Raw genomic sequence first — 20169 nt, forward strand, 5'->3', positions numbered from 1 at the left:
GGCAGATAGGTTGTTTCCAATTTTCACAGAGAACTTTCTGTTAGAGAGATAGGATTTGAACCAAGCAAGAGCTATTCCTGAGATGCCGATGCTTTCTAGCCGTGTCAGGACGGTGGTGGTGGCTGATGGTGTCAAAGGCCGCTGAGATGTCAAGAAGGGCGAGGAGGGTAACTGTGGCCTTGTCCCAGACCTCTGAGGAGATAGTCAGTGAGGGAGAGCAGTAAGGATTCGGTGTTGAAGTGCTTCCTGAATCCAAATTTAAATCTAAATATTACTTCAGATCAATGGGTTTTGGATATCATCCAATATGTTTACCCTCCAGAATTGAGAGACAAAGTTTCTCCAAGGTTGGTAGTCCTCACACATGGGTGACATTGAATGGAGTCCAGCACGAAAAACTTTTGTCAGTTCTAGAAACATTGACAGGCACACTAAGCATGCCCAGCATGCCGCTAACCATGCATCCATGTGGGGTCCCTCTTCAATCTCTTCCGTGGAGCTATTACCTCGCGGTTTCAAAAATCACACTTCTTTCTGGCATTGACCGGCTTTTTGCTGGTGTCCCCAGTGCCCCCTCCGGACTATCTCCATCACCAGACGCCCATGAGTTCTAAGTCCTCTGCCTGGGGCTTCCCACGATGTCAGTGTCTGCAATCTTTGTGCCCATATGACCCCAAGGGTCGTCGAGTCAGTCTGACAAAATGGGAAAAAAGTTTTCAGGTCCAAGAGGTCAGATCCATTCTCTGTCGGGGACTTCCATCCTGCTTGGAAAGGAGCCCTGGCCTCAACCCCATTGGGTTTGCCGCCTCTTGCTTTGCCTGGCCCCGAAGTAGGTGCAGAGGACCATCCGCTATCCCTGTCATCCTTTCTCGGTCGGGTTCCTCAGCGTCTCCATCTGGATTGGGCAAGGACTGCAGGAATCAAGAGAGGTCAAAGAAACAGTTATCTATCATCCTCTTCATCGAAACCAGACTGTGAGAAGGCATCAACCTCTGTTCCTCTGAAGCAGTCGAGGGCGGAAGAGGATGTTCCCTCAGACCTTGCTGATGGCTCCAGGCAGCCTCCATCAACAGTGATGGAGGGCTCTGTCCCCCTCGATCCAAGGGACATCCCGATGCCGCTGGCTGCTCCTCAGGCCATTCTATCCTCTGCGACCTTTGAAGAGGAGTTAGACGCATGCAGTTGGGTGGTCAGCTGGGCCCTGCAGGGCCTTGAGCCTCCAGCTCCCAGGTTACTGCCTCTGCCTCAAGAACCTGCTCCACCGATGCTTGTGCCTTTTGCTAGAGTGGCTTGCCATGCTGCTCTGTATCTTACCGACACAGCTGGCTCCGATGCCCCAAGCGCTTTCGCTGCCAATGGGCACACCGCTACCGGCCTCATACCGGTAAGCAACTCAGAGGAGGTAAGGGCCATCTGGCTTGAGGGTGGCCTGGAGACTCACGGTGCCACCTCACCTGCCAGCTCTCCCAGGGCCCTGGGCATTGGTTCCACTGCCTTCTGTGCCCCCCCACCCCCCCCCCCCGATCCTGCCGATGCTGTCTGATCCTTCACTGTTCTTGCATCTTCGAGGCTTATCGATGCCTCAGTGCCTCTCAGTGCCCTTGAAGGCTATGCCGCGCCCACTGATGGGCCTTCGACCCCTCTTATCCCCAGAGGGTTGCAGTGAAGGGGAAGCTTTCTATGGACCCCTGTGAGGGGGGGAGGCATCAGTTTCCTCCAAGGAATCTAAGATTTGCCTTCTGAACCCTCACCACAGAAGGAACAACTGTGATCTCCCCCTGAGGATCTTTCCTTCACAAGATTCATCAAGGCCATGGCAGAATCTGTGCTGTGCCTTTCCAACTGTTGACAGAGTAGGACTCCAGGCATAAAATACTTGAGATCCTGAAATTCATGGATGCCCCTAAAGAGGTGGTGGTGGTGGTACCAGTCCATGGCATTTTCAAGGACCTGGTGACCCACCTGTGGGAACATCCTATCTTGATGCTGCCAGTTAACAGGAAGATGGATGCAGTATACCTAGTCCAGCCATCCACTGGATTTGACAGTCTTCAACTCCCCCACTAGTCGGTGGTGGTAGTCAGCTCTGAAAAATGCTAAAAGGATGCTTACCCATGCCTCCGCTCCTCCAGGGCACAAGCACAAAGCTCTTGATGCGTTGGGGCGACAAGTGTTTCAGGGCACCATGCTCACTGCATGCATAGCTTGCTACCAGCTTTACATGGGACAGATTTCCCAGAACCTGTGGAAGCAGGCCCTGGAATTTAGTGAGTGTCTACCTTAACAATCCCAGGAGGACTTCCAATCTATTGTCCAGCAGGGCCTGGAGTGCGATAAGCACGGGGTTTGCTCGGCTTATGTCTTCGAGACCAACGAACAGCATGGCTACAGGCCTCCAACTTGCACCCTGAGGTCCAAGACCATCTGGATGACTTTCCGTGTAAGGGGGAGAACCTGTTTGGAAACAGAATTAAGGAGCCTGTGACTCAGCTGAAGGACTACCAGGAGACCCTTCAGCAGTTGTCGGCTAGTACTTCCGACTACCAGCCCCCATGGAAATATCCTAACGGTCTTTCTACCAGACTCGGAAATATTACCCACCCTCACTGAGGTCCAGGGCTCAAAGGCCTGTCCCCAAGACAGACACAACCGAGGCCACCTCGGGCACCTACATTTCCGCCATAAAACCTCACCATGGGGTTTTGACTGGCAGCCAGGGAGTAATGAGCCAGCCTTCTCCATGAGACCCCATCGACTCCACAGATCGGTGGATCTCTATCACATCGGACTTCTGGGTCCTGTCCATCGTCCATGAGAGTTACAAGCTGCATTTCTAGCAACTTCCATCTTGCTTCCTCCTCTCCCCGGTGGAGATTGACAGGGATACTTACGGATACTTTGAGTATTCTTACTCAGCCGGTTGAACCCGTTCCGCCCAGCCAACCGGGTGAAGGATTCTACTCCAGATATTTTCTAATCCCCAAGAAGAGGGGTGGCCTCCAGCCCATTCTAGACCTGAGAGCTTTAAACCGTTTCTTGTAAAGGAAAAGTTCAAAATGGTCTCGCTAGGCACCCTGATTCTCCTTCTCAAGACCCAGGAGACTTGCTTTTCTCCCTCAATCTGACGTGTACGCCCATAACCCCATCTTTCAGGCAGATCGGCAGTACCTGAGTTTCGTGGTCGGCCCTTTAGCCTGGCATCTGTGCCCCGAGTCTTCACCAAATGTCTGGCAGTTTTCTGTGCCCATCTTTGAAGGCAGGGAATTCATGTTTTCCCCTTTGTTGATTGGCTCATCAAGGTCAGCTCCCGACAAAGAGCTCAGACTGCCATGCGCCTCACGATTGACACCTTGGAGACTCTGGGTTTCTTGATCAGCTATCCAAAATCCCATCTCCAGCCATCTTTTCAACTGGACTTCATTGGGGCACACCTGGACACTGTCCAAGCGAAGGCTTTTCTGCTTCGGGACAGGGCAGAGAACCATTGTGGCTCTTGCCCAACACATCTCCAGTGGACCCCATGTCTCCGCTCACTCACTGCTGGGCCATGTGACATGCATATTATCCCATTTGCTCGGCTATACATGCACAAGGCACATTGGACATTGCACTCTCAATGGTGTCAGGCTATGCAGGCCCTGCATACTCAAATTCTAGTCATGACACGGTTGCAGCAGTCTTTCCAGTGATGGACAATCACCTCGAACCTGGAGCGAGGTTGCCTCTTTGGAGTGCTCAGCCCCAGGCCACACTCACCACAGATGTTTCTCAGACGGGGTGGGGAGCGCATGTTATGGGCTTCTGCACCCAAGAGTTCTGGTCTGTACTGGAATCGCAGCTCCAGATCAACCTCTTGGAGTTGCAAGCGATCCACTATGCCCTGTGGGTGTTCTGAGAGCAGCTCATGAACAAGGTAGTTCTTGTTCAGAGTGACTATCAGGTGACCATGATGTACCTGAAGAAACAGGGGGACAGGGCTATTGAAAAAAGAATCACCCCCTGGGTGGTGCACCTCCCGGGGGTGAGCAACATTCTGGCTGATGCCTTGAGCTGTACGTTCCAGCCCCACGAATGGTCCCTTAGTCAGGAGGTAGTGAACCGTATCTTCCCCTTCTGGGGGACCCCAGACATAGACATCTTTGTCTCCTTGGAAAACAGAAAATTGGGGCTGCTTCTGCTCTGTCAGCAAGAGGGGCAGGGGATCGATAGCGGATGCCACCTTGATCCACTGGGACACAGAATTGCTGTATGCTTACCCACCCTTTCCTCTCATATCAAAGATGCTCCAGAAGTTACAGCAGGTTCAGGGCTCCATGATTCTGATTGCCCCCTGCTGGACCCAGTCAGGTCTAAAGTAACTCTCCTGGAAGGTGATGATCTTGGTTGTGGTTACATCAGCTTGCAGGGTTGGTGAACTGCAAGCTCTGCTGTTGTACTCGCCTTATATGAAGTTTTGTCATGACAAGATGATCCTACGGACACACTTGAAGTTCTTTCCCAAGGTGGTTTCAGAGTTCTATCTCAACCACTCCATTGTGTTGCCGCCTTTTTTTTCCCCCAAGGCCTCATGTTCACCAAGGTGAACATGCTCTACACACATTGGATTGCAAGAGGGAGCTTGCCTTTTACTTGGAACGGACAGCGCCCCACCGCGTCTCCACTCAGCTTTTTGTCTCCTTCAACTGAAACAGATTAGGAGTTGCTGTCTCCAAGCAAACTCTATCCCACTGGCTAGCGGATTGCATCGCTTTCTGTTACGCACAGTTGGGTTTGGCAGCTTGATGCCATATCAAAGCTCACTCAGGGCCATGTCTGCCTTGGTGGCTGACTTGCTTGCAATTCCCATTCATGAGATTTGCAGAGCGGCGACCTGGAGTTTGTTCCATACATTTACCTCGCATTATTGCCTGGACAATCAGGATGGTGCTACCATCCTACTTGTCCTTGGAGAAAGCAGTGTTGCTTACCTGTAACAGGTGTTCTTCAAGCACAGCAGGATGTTAGTCCTCATGAAAATTGCACGCCACCCTGCAAAGTTGGATTTCTCTGTTTTTATTTTTTTGCGAACTCTGTTATACGACTGAAGAGGGACCCCGCGTGAATACGTGGTTAGTGGCAAAAACAAGTTTCCGTGCCGGGCTCCATTCGATGTCACCCATGTGTGAGGACTAACATCCTGCTGTCCATGGAGAACACCTGTTACATGTAAGCAACTCTGCTTTCTCCTGCCCTTTCTTCAGTCAAGATTGCCACTATTCAGAGGACATTGAACAACATCAGGTTCCAATCAAGGAATGTCAGGAAGGTGGTTGTTCAATATATTTTGTAATTTCAAAATGGGTCTGAATGAACAGTCCTTTTTTGGATCTAAAAGGAGTAAATCAGAATATTTATATCCCTCGTTTCATATGGAATCTCTTCATACTGTTGCCTCTGTTCGCAAGAGTGAATTTTTGGCATTTCTAGATTTGAGGCTTACTTTCATATTACAATGAAACCAGAGTTCCAAAAATTTGTTATTGTTTAATCTGCCAACATTATCAGTTTATTGCCCTACCTTTTGGGCTGGCAACAATGTTAACAACCTTCACTAAGCTTATGGTGGTAGTAGCTTCCTTTTTAAGATAAAAGGGAATTTTAATCCACTCTTATTTGGATGGCTGGTTAATAAGGGTGAAATCATATTACAAGGGAATAGCTTCGACAGAAGTGATCTCTTTATGCCAACGTTTAGGTTGGGTGATCAATTTTAGAGTCCATTGCAGTCCTCTCCAACTATAGAGCATCTAGGGGCATTATTTGACCCCAAGCATGGTTTACCTTCCACAGAAGAGAATCTTTCTCTCCCAAATACTTTTTTAGATCAGCATGCACCAACTGCTTGGTGTTATCTGTATCTTCTAGATTTAATAGCTTCGACTCTTGGTTTAGAACTGTGGGCAAGGGCTTATGAGACCTCTTCAAATTTCACTCCTGTCGAGTTGGAAACCACAGCTTCAGGGCTATGGGATTCACCTTCCATTATCAATCAAGACTTGAGTGACTCTAAAGTGGTGGTTACATCCACCAAATTTAAAGAGAGGAATGCCCTTGGAAAGTCCAGATTGGGTTCTTCTGACAACGGATGCCAGTTTAAAGGACTGGGGAGCTCATTACAAGAATTGTTAGGCTCAGTTTCTGGAACCAAAGTGAGCCCCAATGTCCTATAAATCACCTAGAAACCAGAAGAATCAGTTCAGCTATTATACTTTCAGAATCTCCTTGAGGGGAAGGCAGTGAGTCTTACACAACAATGCAACCACAGTTGCATATATAAACAAGCAGGATGGCATGTGCAGTCAGGGTCTTTCGAAAAAGACAGATCTCTTGTTTGCATGGGCTGAGAGTCATTTGTCGGCCCAGCACATAGTAGGCCAGATCCAATCTTCAGGCAGATTCTCAATCGGAATGTAATAGATCCAGGAGAGTGGGAGTTAACTCAGGCTTATATTCAGATAGTGCCAAGATGGGGGCCTCATCAGATAGATCTGATGGCTTCCAGTCAAAACAGAAAAGTAAGAAGGTTTTTGTCTTAGAGAAGTAGGCAGCAAAGCGATGGATACATTTCAGCAAAGTTGGATGGGTTACAGTCTTCTATATCTTTTCCCTCCATGGCCATTAATAGCAAAAGTTTTAAGAAATAGAAAAGGTTTTAGTGGTACTAGTCGGACTGGCTGCGAAGGCCATAGAGATTACTAATAGATCAGCCTCTATGTCTTCAACAAGTCAAGGGCCTTCTACATCAAGAACCTTTAATGATGGAGGATCCAACTCCATTCTTATTGCTTAGCGATTGAAAGGGCAAGGCTAGCTCAGAGGTTATTCTCCAATGATTTCTACGATGCGTTCAAGAAAGAGATCCACTTCCCTTCTTTCTGTAAGAGTTTGGCGCATTTTTGAAAGAATACAAATTTTTCACCTTGTCAGCTCAATTAGGGGATATTCTTTCTGCTTTGCAGTGTGGTTTAAATAATGGTTTAGTATTAAGTTCTTTAAAGATTCAGATAGCTGTCATTTCTTGTTTCTGTGGTTGTATAAAAGGTGGCTTAATTTCTGCCAATATGGATGTTTCTTAGTGGGGTGAAGCATAATTGTTCACCAATCAAAGCAGTCTTTCCTCATTGGAATTTAAATTTTAGTTCTGCAAGCCTTATCTATATCTCCATTTGAGCCTTTAAATCAATCCACAATAAAGGATTTGACTTTAGAGTCTTTTTAGTAGCTATTACTTAAGCCAGGCAAATTTCTGAGCTATAAGCTTTATCGTGGCAAGCACCTTTTTTGAGGTTTACAACAGAGTTGGTGGTTATGAGACCGGTTCCTTCTTTTCTTCCTAAGATAATATTGTCTTTTCATATGAATCAACAAATAGTTCTTCCTGCTTTTAATAAGTGATTGTAAGGGCAATTCAGAGTTTTTAAAATATTTAGATGTAAAATAAAAAGTTTAAAATCTTATCGAGGTCAAAGGATTTTCATAAATCCAAAAGGTTATTTGTTCTCTTTTATGGACCGCAAAAAGAATCAAATTCAAAGGCTTCAATTTGCTTGGTGGTTAAAGATTGCAATTTCTTCTGCTTATTTACTGCATCATAGAGTTGTGCAAAGATTAAGGCCCATTCAGCAAGAGCGCAGGCTTCATCATGGGCTGAAAGATGGCTAAGTAAGTCCAGTGGAGATTTGTAAAGCAGCCACATGAACGACTTTGGGTCCATTTATTAAAACACTACAGGTTGGACCTTCTCGGTTAGACAAGATGCCAATTTTGGTACTTCAGTCTTAAGTGGGATTTTTTCATTCATCCACCCACCCTTAGATGGGCTTTGGGACTGGTGGATAGGAGGAAAAACTTACTTGTTTAACTTCCTTTACTTGTGCTACACCAGGCAAGAACCGTGCTCATTTAAAAAAAGAGTAAAGAGGATAATACATTTTAGGTGTGTTCATATTTACTATATATGTTGGCAAAGGGTAACTTAAAAAATGCTTCTTTAAAAAAAAAAAGGAATTTAAAAAAATGCAGTGTTAAGTAGTAAGCTTATAAATTTAAGCTGTAACTTTGCAAGATAAGATTTGCAAGGGTTTTGTTTCTTATGTTAAATTATTTCATTGATATTTTGTAGTTGCGGTAGCTTTGACAGTATAAACTGGTTGATTTGGTTCTAAATGACACATGCTAGTGATGTTCATTTAAAAAACAAAACTGTCTCCATGTGTGCTGGTTGAGAGGATATAACCCATAGGTTCTGGACTGGTGTCAAGTAAAGGAAAGGAAATTAACAAGTAAGACTTAATTTCTCCTGAATACTCGCCCACCTCTCTGGACAGTCTATTACCTCACTAAACTCTGGAAGAGACTGAGGGGATCACAAGACAGAATGCACTTGTGGGAACTCCCACACATGCTCAATAAAGGCTTTACTGTGCTCTTGAGAGCTAGGTCCATCTCGGCGCTGTTTAATAACGTCACTCACGTGTTATGGCTAATTCGACTGAAAGTTAAACCTCGCTGGAATTTTATTTAGGAATGTATAAGCAAAAACTATTCTCCCTCTCTGCTCCTCCCTCCCACTCATAATACTTGTGCTATAACTATCTGGATATTAAAGCTCAGTTTCCTCCCTCTAGACTGGCTTGTAACCGCATTTCAGGCTGTGATCGTACAGTGAAGGATCTTAAGGAAAAGTTTCTGCGTGGGAAGACTGTCCCTTTGCTCAGTAAGGTGGATGATATCCATGCAATTTGTGGCCTTCTTAAGGATTTCCTCCGAAATCTCAAGGAGCCCCTGCTCACTTTTCGTCTTAATAAGACGTTTATGGTGGCTGCAGGTAAGGATTTAGGTTTTAACAGAATTAATGTTCCACTGGGTCCTGGTAACTAAAATGCCTCTTAGTTTTTATGTAGAATCTGATCAGGTGGTGGAGTATAATTGAGAAATCTGGATTAGGCTCTTAAAACTGAATGATTCATTTTCCTTGTATTCACACTGTCGCATGATCTTAGGAACTTCCCAACATTAGTATTGTGGAATTTGGAGCACTGTTTAGCAGCTATGGCAAACTCCATCTGATCCATAATCTCTTTAAGCTAAGTAATGCACTTCATTGAGACTGCATTGTTTTCCAGATATAACTGGTTTAGCCTCTACTCTGCTGCTGCCTTTAAACAAAAAAAAAAAAATTAAAAAAAATTTTTTAGGATCCAGCCAAAGGCATCTGTCTCTGAGAGGTGGGGGATTACTGCACTTTGGGTCCTGAAAAACTGGTTGCACATGTGACTTTTTTGTGTGTCTAGTTGGAGCGATCCCTGAATTTGTACTTAAGCCAATGCATTTACGTGTCTGTAATATTTCACTCATGGTTTTCCTTCCCATGCATCATTCAGTCATTTCTTTAGAATTCCAGCTGCTCAAAATGTTAAAGTACAGATGCAAAATTAATTCAAAATACACCCCTATTAAACATACAAAGAGTTATAAAAATTACAAGGAAAATATCCTGAAGCAACTGGAATACTGGTTCCCTGTACGTACCCGGATCAGTTCAGACTGGGTTTTGCCTCCCTTCCAGCAGATGGAGACAGAGAAAAACTTGTAGAGTGCCCCCTCTTAACCTGGTGTGCTACCTACATCTCTTCAGTATTTCTCTTTCTCCAGCAGATGGAGGTGGTGCAAAACCTGCAGTCTGCACTTTGTTTTGAGGTTAGGCTAATCTCCAAAACAAAAAAAAAGGAAAGACAGGAAAGTAAAGTTTACAGATCAAGTGGAGCAGTAGGACCAACATCCCAGGGGGTAGGTAGGTCTTAGTGGGACCATCCCTCCCCTGGTAGAAGGTGAGCTGGGGTTTGTGATCCCACGTGGCTCCTTGATGGTAAGACACCAGGGGTGATTGCCGGTAGTCCAGTCCCTCCCCCTCAGTCCCGGTTGAATCGAAGGAAAAAAAAAGAAAGATCGCCGCCTTATGGTTTTCAGGCAGTGTTTAAAAAAAAAAAAAAAAGACTAAGGCATTGGGGGAGCGGCCCAATCCAGGACACAGGGCACAGTGCTTTCCTGCTGGAGTGCTCAGAAGGCGCACATTTCGGCTTGAGCCGCGGGTACATGAAAATGCTGCGTCCGCCTCGCTGTATTGCCTGCGGGGAGTCTGATTCTCGGTTCTCACGTTCAGGTCTTTGAATTTGGTGCCTTCCCGGCGGAGAGGGCACCTCAGATATGCTGCCTAGGTCTTGCAAAAGACAGTCTAGTTGGGGTAGTCAGGCCGATCCGTTCCCACTGATCGCAGGAATGGTGGCCATCTTGGAAACTTTTGCTGCGGCACAGGCCAAGGGTGTTGGGGAGAGGGGACCTTCCTCCCGATCTCTCTTTAGTCCCCGGCAGCCCAGAGGACCTGCGGGAGTGGTCTAGAGAGGGCTCTGATGGCAAGCACGATACCTTGCCAACGGGGGGGGGGTGTTGGTCCTGAGGCCTTTTCGCTAGACTTTGTGCTGTTAATGCCAAAGCGTTTCTAGCCACTTGGGCACATCAGAAGGGAGCTTCCGTGCAGGGGCGACCTGAGGGGCCCCCAAGTAAGGTTCCTAGGATTCAGGAGTCCCAGGGATCTCTACGCATAAAAAAGCTTCGGAGCTCTTCCCTTCCTGGGGTAGGAACCCCCGTATCAGACGCCGCGGGAGCTGGTCAGTCGGATGCTTTCACAGCCCTTCCGCCCCTCCCTGGGGGGGGACCCAGATGAGGACCTCGGCAAGGAGTCTCCTTTGGAAGGCGATGATCCTAAGGTTGTCCGCCTGTTTCATAAGGAGGAATTGGACCTGCTTATTCTGTGGGTCTTGGCGGAGCTCGGAGTGGACCTTACTCAAAGTCCTTCCCCAGGATTCGGTGGACCCAGTCCTCACTGGGCTGTGGGGTCCATCCAGGACTTTTCCTCTTCATCCCATGTTCCAACAGTTGATGACTTGGGAATGGGATGTCCCGGAAGCAGGCCTCAGAGTGGGTCGAGTGATGGAGCAATTGTATCCGTTGCCCGAGGAGATCTTGGAGCTCCTGAGGTTTCCCAAGGTGGAAGCTTCTGTGTAGGCGGTCACAAAGAGGACTACGATCCCAGTGGCTGGAGCGGCGGCTCTGAAGGATCTCCAAGATAGAAAGCTCGAGGTTCTCCTAAAGAGGATTTTTGAGGTTTCCGCTCTGGGTATTCGTGCGGCCGTTTGCAGTAGCTTTATGCTCTGGGCGAGCTTACGATGGGTTCAACAGTTATCTTCCCAAGAGCTCCCGCCTCATGAATCTGTCCAGGCAGAGCACCTGGAGGCAGTGGTCGCATATGGGGTGGGTGCTTATGACCTCCTAAGGACTTCTTTCAGGACCATGGGCATCTGCAGTCTCAGCCAGGAGACTTCTCTGGTTCCGCAACTGGTCCACTGATGTCTCTTCTAAGGCCTAGTTGAGTTCTTTACCGTTCAAGTGAAGGTGTGTTTTTTTTTGGACAGGATTTGGAGCAGTTGATGAAGTTGCTGGGCGAAAATAAGGTTCACAGGCTTCCAGAGGACAGGCCTAGAACCCTCCAGGGGCTTCTCTATGGCCCGCGCTCTGTTTCAGGGCCAAAGAAGATTCCGGCAGAATAGGAACCTGTAGCAACTCAGCGATAGCCCGTGGGCAGGGTGCAGCTCTGGTCTCATTCCTTTCGAGGCCAAGGGCCTGCTAGGGAGAGTGCTGGTTCTGCTTCGCTTGGAGCCAAGTCAACTCAATGAGAATCTGTCTGCCCATTCCTAGATTCCAGAGTGGGAGGACGGCTGTCCAGATTTTACGAGGAATGGGTCAAGATAACCTCAGACCAATGGGTTCTAGATGTCATCAAACACGGCTACATGTTGGAATTTGCTCATCCAATCAGAGACTCATTTCTAGTCTCCCCTTGCGGTTCTCACACCAAAGGGCGGTTCATGCAACAGACTCTCGACCGGCTACTGGGTCTGTGGGCCATTGTACCCGTCACCCAGACGGAATGCATGAAGGGGCGTTATTCCATCTACTTCATCGTCCCCAAGGCGGGGTCCTTCCGGCCGATCCTTGACCTGAAAAAGGTAAACAGGGCCCTCAAGATTCCGTGTTTCCGGATGGAGACCCTGCGCTCTGTCATAGCGGCGGTCCACAGTGGCAAGGTCTTGGCTTCCTTGGACTTGACTGAAGTGTATTTACACATAGCCATTTGCAAGGATCAGCAAAGATTCCTTCGATTCAAGATTCTCGGCAACCATTTCCAGTTTTGTGCTCTGCCGATCGGGCTGGCGACGGCACCTCGCACATTCATCAAGGTGATGGTAGTGGCAGCAGCCCTTAGGAAGGAGGGCGTGCTAGTTTCACCCGTATCTGGACAACTGGCTCATCCGGGCGAAGTCTAAGGTGCTTTGCGAGGCAGCGGTCAACAGAGTTGTGGGTCTCCTGGAGTCTCTGGGATGGGTAGTCAGGCGAAAAGCAACCTTTTCAGTCTCAGGTATCTGACTTCTTGGGAGACTGATTCGATACCCGAGTGGGGAAGGTATTCCTCCAAGCTGACCGGATCTTCAAGTTGACGCAACAAATCCGCCGCCTGTTGTCTCTTCCTATCCCCAAAGTTTGGGACTATTTGCAGGTCTTCTGTTCCATGGCATCCACACTGGAGTTGGTCCCTTGGGTGTCTGCTCATATGAGACATTACGGAGAGCATTGTTTTCTCGATGGGATCCAAAGTCAGAAGAGTTTCAAATCCCATTGCTGCAAGATCCAGTCTTGGCTGGTGGCTGATTCCAGAACACCTGTGTCGGGGAGTGTATCTCTAAGTTCCTCAGTGGATAGTAATTACCATGGATGCCAGCCTTTCCGGTTGGGGAGCAGTCTGCCAATCACGGGCAGTCCAAGGAACCTGGTCGCCGGAGGAGACGCAGTGGTCCATCAGTCACCTGGAGCCGAAGGCAGTTTGTTTGGTGCTACAACTCTTTCTGCCGATTGTACGCAATCGGGCAGTCCAAGTGCTGTCTGACGATGCGACGACGGTGGCCTATATCAACCGACAGGGCGGCACCAAAAGTCGCCCGGTAGCCGCAGAGGTGGAGCAACTCATGGACTGGGCAGAGAAGAATCTCTCCATTCTGGCAGCATCACACATTGCAGGCACAGACAACGTGCAAGCAGATTACTTGAGTCGACGGATCGATCCCGGAAAGTGGGAACTCTCCAAGGTAGCGATGGCCCTCATCATTCGCAAATGGGGCTTACCCCATCTGGATTTGGCAACTCAAAGGAATGCCAAGGCCCCTCGCTTTTTCAGTCGCAGACGGTAACACGGAGCAGAAGGGGTAGACGCGTTGGTTTCTTCCGTGGCAGACCACGGTTCTCCTGTCTTCCTCCTTGGCCGCTAGTCGGCAAAGTTCTGCGCCAAATAGAGGTTCACCCAGGAAGGTAATCCTGGTAGCTTTGGAATGGCCTCGGCGCCCATGGTTCGCGGACCTAATCAATCTGGCGGTGGACGGTCCCCTCAGGTTGGGTCATCTTTCCCATTTGCTACATCAAGGCCTTATATTTTTCGATCAGGTGGATCGCTTTTGAAAGGCTGGCTTTTGAAAGGAGGCGATTGAGAAAAAGAGGTTATCAGGAGGATGTCATTACTACCCTTCTGCAAGCACGTAAACCCTTCTACCTCTTGACATATGTTAGAGTATGGAAGGTGTTCGAGTTATGGTGCAAGGAGCAGGGCGTCCTTCCCCGCCATTCTTCGTTGCCACAGATTCTGGCTTTTTTACAGAAAGGCTTAGCTAAAGGATTGTCCTTTAATTCCCTTTGGGTCCAAGGGCAGCCTTGGGGTGTGTCCTAGGCAAGCTTAATGGTAGTTCCCTCGCGTCACATCTGGGTTTGGTCCATTTTCTTCGAGGGGCGAAGCATTTGAATCTTCTTGTCCGGTCTGTCCATCCTGGAGCCTGAATTTGGTGCTTAGGGTCTTGTGTGACGCTCCTTTTGAGCCCCTTAAATGGGCTACCTTAAAGGACCTCATACTAAAGACTGTGTGTTTGGCTATTTGCTCAGCTCGCAAGTTTCCGAGCTTCAAGCCCTTTTCTTGTAGGGAGCCCTTTTTACGCATTTCGGATTCAGGGGGCTCTCTCAGAACCGTTCCATCCTTTTTACCGAAGGTGGTCTCATTGTTCCATTTGAATCAGTCTGTGGAGCTACCTGCTTTTTCTCGCATCAAATCGGAGGCGCCGCATGCTAGGGAGTTGAAGCGTTTAGATGTGAGGAGGGTTCTGCACTATTTGGAGGTCACAAATTCTTTCCGAGTTTCAGATCATTTGTTCGTCTTGTAGAATGGCGCTAAGAAAGGGCAACAAGCGTCCAAGGCGACCATTGCCCAATGGTTGAAAGAAGCTATCTCGTCTGCTTACATTTGTTGTGACCGGCCTGTCCCTGAGGGCTTGAAAACGCATTCGCTACGCTCTCAGGCCGCTTCATGGGCTGAGTCAGTGTCGCCGCAGGAGATTTGCAGGGTGGCGACCTGGAAGACATTACACACTTTTGCTCGTCACTACCGTTTGGACGTTCAAGCTCCAGGCGATGGCAGTTTTGACAGCGGTGTTCTTCAAGCGGGACTCAACATCCCACCCTGTGTAGGGAAGCTTTGGTATATCCCAGCAGTCTGGACTGATTGGGTATGTACAGGGAAAGGAAAATTGGTTCTTACCTGATCATTTTTGTTCCTGTAGTACCACGGATCAGTTCAGAAGCTCTTCCTTAAGGAGTTTATCAAGAGAATCCGCTCTGTTTAATTTCTGCTGAAGAAACCAAAAGAAGGCTACATGTTTGTTCTGTTTGTTAGACAGTTCTCTGGTTTGCTTTTTGCTTGATCTGCAATTTTTTGCTATTTTCCTACAAGTTTTTCTGCTTGATACTGTTTATACTGAGGAGATGCAGGTAGCACACCAGGTTAAGAGGGGTGCTCTACAAGTTTTTGTCTGTCTCCATCTGCTGGAAGGGAGGCAAAACCCAGCAGTCTGGACTGATCCATGGTACTACAGGAACAAAAATTCAGGTAAGAACCAATTATCCTATAAATGACTATTTGCAATAAAATGAGGAAAAAATGCAAGATGCATTAGAGACTTAATGCATTGTTTGGTTTATGCATTGGTGCTGCTGATTAGTGCTGACATTCATAGTGTATATAACACTTGAATTCTGGTGCTTTACTTTCTTCAACAGATGGCTTTAACTACACTGTTTAGGTTTTATAAAACCTTATGCAAAGACCCTTTATCTGCAGAGAATCTGTAGTCCTAATTTTTTTTCATCCCTCTAGACCAGTCCAGATGCATGTGTGTTGACCCTCTATCAGCAGGTGAAGGCAGAGAACTAGAAAGCTGCCTTCTTGCATTCCAGTATTCTCTTTCTGGAAGAGTGGAAATTGCTCCTTGGGTTGGGACTTCTTGTTTCTCCCAATAGAGTAGGGCTGAGCAAAGAGGTCAAGTATGTCTCTTAAGGATGCATTCCTAATGGCAATCTGTTTGGCGCGATGGGTGTCATTTGCAGGCCGTTTCATGTAGGCAGCTTCTTGGGAGGGACATTTTGATTTTGCCAGAGGAGATCTGCAAGACTGCAGCTTGCATTCCTTTTCTAGATACTGCTGCCTGGATATTTCGGCCAGAAATGCTGCCACCTTTTGTGAGGGCAACTTGAGAGCAGGCCTTGTTGGATCCTGCCTATTTTAAAGGTTGCTTGGATACATTCCATGCATCTGAACTGGACTGAACTGGAGGGACTAAAAGGAATGAGAAATTTTGGTCTGACCTGATAACTTTCTTGTCTAAGCAGTCCAGGAACCCACTCAGATTAGAGCATTGCCTGCTCATCAGAATTTTGTTTTCAGCCATATAATTCAGGTTGCTTAGTCAGTTTCATATTGTTAAATTCAAGGGGTGATTTTTGATACAGAAATACTAGAAAGTTGCAAGCTGCACATGGGGCAGTTAAACTAGAAAAATTATTTTCATCTACTGGTTGGGTGCAAAGCTCATGTGTCTGGACTGATCTGGTAGGAATGAAGGAAAGAATTGGATGGCGAGACTAAAATTGTTTTAAATTGTGGATGTATTGATGTACCATGCCTAGAATTTAAGAGCTACAGGCTATATATAGAGAGAATTTTTATTATTATTATTATTATTTTTTAAGTAAACTTAATGCTTCTCAGCTCTGGTGTTTCAGGATTTTAATTCTAAAGTTTTTAAGGTTCTATAATAAGGCAACAAATCTTTGTCAGGAGAGTAAATAAGAGGAAAAGACAGGTATGGGTTTCAAGAAATGGCTAAAGGTAAAAATTAACTTGCTCTTCATCAGGGCAAACCAGCCTACATCAGTGGGTTGTGCCCTCCAACCAGCAGATGGAGACTGAGAACAATGACTTGCTGATGTCACTTGTATAGCTCAGCACAGACATCAGCCAGTCAATATTTCTCAGTCTCCAGTAGATGGACATGCATCCTTGCTTCTGGATTTCAGCCTGCCAGGATTGAATAGGCTATTTTTCTAGGGCAAGCAAGATGGTAGTTCTCACAGATGGGTGACATCAGATGGAGCCCGCCATGAAAAACATTTTGTCAAGTTTCTAGAAGCTTTGACTGGCACACTGAGCATGCCCAGCTTGCCACTATCTGGGCGTCCACATGAGGTCCCCCTTCAGTCTCTTCCCACGGTTCAGTTGTCTTATGATTTTTTTTGAGCTCTGCTTAATAAGCTCTCCCTCTCCACATCCCTGGCGATATCTTCTAAAGACCGAGGGGATGGTGACCGGTCCTCCATGGTCTCTCCACTTTCCAGGATGTCTGTAGCATCTCAGGATATATATGTCACATACCCCATCCATGTGATTCATAAAAATATTTGACAAGCAATAATTAAAGGTTAGAAATGAAATTTCTCTAGTTGCTGTGAGGCACATATAATTATCCTGTAGAATGTACAGAATCTGTAGCATCTCAGATTCAATGTTACACTATTGGGTGTGGTTTCTGATTAATGATGTCACATGTATTGACATTTTTAGTAATAGTTGACAGGAGTTGTGAAATCAGTGACTGGCCAGTAATGTCCAGGTGTATTGAACACTGGTACTGTTTGAGGGTTGACCATATCTTTATTTTCTGATATACAGAAATCGCTGATGAGGATAACAGTATTGCTGCAATCTACCAGGCTGTGGATGAACTTCCCCAAGCAAACCGAGACACTCTAGCTTTTCTCATGCTCCATTTGCAAAGGTGAATAGAGATCCTGGAGTTTCACTGGAAGTGCTAAGGAAAGTTGTGAAGTTTTAGTGGCACTGACCCGAATCTAGGGCATTCTTTACCAGATGAGCTAATAGCTCTGTCATCCATCTTAGGTAGTCGTTGAAAGCATATTTATACAGGCCTTTTAGCTGAGAAATTCTCGATTTGTGGGTTGATGCTGCCTACTGTTTTTGAGAGTTTATTTTAAATTGTTTGGCAGTTTTCCATCTTTTAATGACAGGTGCTCTGTAAGGTCTAATTTTTAGACATGTTCATTTAGTTTTATTGTTTTTATGATTTTTTTTGTATTTGTTTATTGTAAAGGTGGGATATAAGAGGTTTAAATAAATTAAACTATGTTGTAAGCTGTTCTCGGTATATATTCATGCTCCTTATTCTTTGTATATTGTCTAGAGTGGCTAAGAGCCCAGACTGCAAAATGGATGTCATAAACTTATCCAAAGTCTTTGGGCCAACTTTAGTTGCCCATGCTGTTCCTGATCCTGACCCCATGACAATCCTTCAGGATACCAAACGCCAACCAAAGGTAGGATACCAAGCATGGGTGTATATAAATGAGACTTTGTAAATGATGACGACTTAATGTATTATCTAGTTTATATTTTCCTCTGTATCTCGACCAGACCAGTCCAGTGGGTTTGATTCCCCTATTAGCAAATGAAGACAAACTTTCTTCCCTTAACTGTGCCAGTCCAGACAAGTGTCTCCATCTTGTGGCAGGGCTTCATAACCTACTTGTCTAAATTGGTCTGTCAAGACTAAAGGCAGAATATTAATCTTTTTTTTTTTTGTAATTAAGTTTTTTATTGCAGTGCAAACATATCCTGTAACAAAAACCCCATGTGCACATTTGCTCATATGTGCCTACATGGGACAAACAACTTAAGGTACAACAGAGCTTTTGTTTTCCCCCCCGGTATGTTACCCCCTCCCTTCCCACCCTACCTGGGACACTTATCTCCAATCTCTCCCTCATAGGTCGCTCAGTTTTGCTACTCAGCAAATGATTGACAGACCCTTTGGATGACTGCAGTGATGCCCCCTCTCTTCTGTGAATGACTATGGACCAGCTCCTGGGAACCTCTGGGGATGGGGTGGGGGGAGGAATAGGTAAATTCTTAAAATTGCACTATGTTGCCTCCCCTGCCCCCTTTAAGACTGGAGCAGCAGAGCACACAAATTGCATTTTCTTTATCTCCTGAAGATGGTGAAGAAATCTGAAGTGCAGGGGTAGATGAGGTAAGGCCCAAGGATCAGAGAAGTTAATTGGGACTCCAGTTTCTCTGTGGTGCATTAACAAGGCTAATAGGGGTTTCCAGGTGATGGCTGGCAAGGTAGATTCTCCTCCTGAGGAACCAACCCAATGAAGGGTTAGCTCTTTCTGTGGATTTCCTAAAGGTCCTGAGGGGCAAAGGGCCTTCTCCCAGGACAAGCAGGATGGTAGTCTTCACATGTGGGTGACATCAGCAGACTGAGCCCTATCACGGAAAACTTTCCTGTCAAAGTTTCTAGAACTTTTAACTGGCACACTGAGCATGCCCAGCATGCCATAATCCCTGTAGCCACAGGGGTCTCCCTTCAGTCTTTTTTTTTTCCACGCAGTTTGCCTCGTGATTAGGAGCTCTGAGAATTTTCTCATTACTTTTCCTCACAGAAAAACGTTTCTTCACAAAAAAGTTCCCTCATAGGGGTCTCCTATCGCGACATCATTTTCTCGTCGCTCGGTGAGTAATTTCCACCAACTTTGGTCGGTTCCTGCTACCCTGTCCTCTGTTCCCGTAGGCCACCGACCGTTTTCATGGCCCCTTTTTTCCACCATGGCGAAGGGCTTTAGAAAATGCCCGGAGTGTCCGCGTACCATGTCGATTACTGACCCGCATGATGTCTGTGTTGTGCCTCGGCTCATCACACGATGTTCATCGATGCCCTAGTTGCGCTCAAATTTTATTTATTTTATTTATTTATTTTTAATTTTTATATACCGGAATTCCTGTATACAATACAAATCAATCCGGTTTACAATAAACAATAAGTTACCCTGGTTGGGGCGGTCCGACCTGGGCTTATTACAAGGAACATTGAAAGTACCACAAATGGTACTTTCAAAGTACCACAAATGGAAATGACCACAAAGGGTAGGTGTGCCCGCCTGGACAAAATGAAGTCCCTTCTCAAGATAAAGTTAACTCCATTGACATCCACCCAGTCATCACCAGCAGGAACATTGGCAAAATCCATCGATAAACCTCGCCAGGAGCAGCAAAGCAGAGGTGACTGTCACCGACAACATCCAGGGTATCTGCATAGTCTTCCTCTGTGCTGGAGAAAGACTGGACCGAGCACAGACGTAATTCCACACCCAGTGCCGGCACACACACTGCATCAGCTTAGATGGCTATCGAGCTGATTGCAAAGAGAACACGGGTAGAGGAGCCTACAACCTCCTCTGCATCAGAGACCCCGAGGCGATCCCCACCAATATCGATGCCGGGTACTGAGCCCTCACGGATTCCTGTGGAGGTGCCAGTAGCGCCTAGCCTGCCTCCCCCTGCAGCTTTATCTATACCAGCATGCCCTCCGGAACCTTCATCCACCATCGATGCTGGCCCCCATACTGACACCGGAGCCATCGTTCTTTACACCGTTGCTCAACCGCCTGGATACACTCATCAGTGCCCTTCCGACCCAGCCTTGGCCTTTGGTACCAAGACGACCTACTGAATCTCCGAAACCCCCAATACCCATTCCGGGGTCCTCTAAGGACAAAGGAATGGACTAGAATCCTCTTCCAGCTCCGCTTCCACTGATGCCAGAACCGGTTCCTTGTCCGGGGCTCTCG

At 46.8% G+C, this 20169-nt stretch overlaps 1 protein-coding gene across 1 annotated transcript in view; it reads left to right on the plus strand.

Annotated features, from left to right (window-relative positions):
- Window positions 1-20169, plus strand: part of RACGAP1 (Rac GTPase activating protein 1) — a 186662-nt gene that overhangs the window by 140782 nt on the left and 25711 nt on the right. The window contains exons 12-15 of the mRNA XM_029595020.1: window positions 3773-3777; window positions 8667-8866; window positions 17195-17300; window positions 17724-17856. Of these exons, the coding sequence (XP_029450880.1) occupies window positions 3773-3777; window positions 8667-8866; window positions 17195-17300; window positions 17724-17856 (444 nt within the window). The remainder of the gene's footprint in view (window positions 1-3772; window positions 3778-8666; window positions 8867-17194; window positions 17301-17723; window positions 17857-20169) is intronic.

Source organism: Rhinatrema bivittatum, chromosome 3 (genome assembly GCF_901001135.1).
Source record: "Rhinatrema bivittatum chromosome 3, aRhiBiv1.1, whole genome shotgun sequence".
Classification (NCBI taxonomy): Eukaryota; Metazoa; Chordata; class Amphibia; order Gymnophiona; family Rhinatrematidae; genus Rhinatrema; species Rhinatrema bivittatum.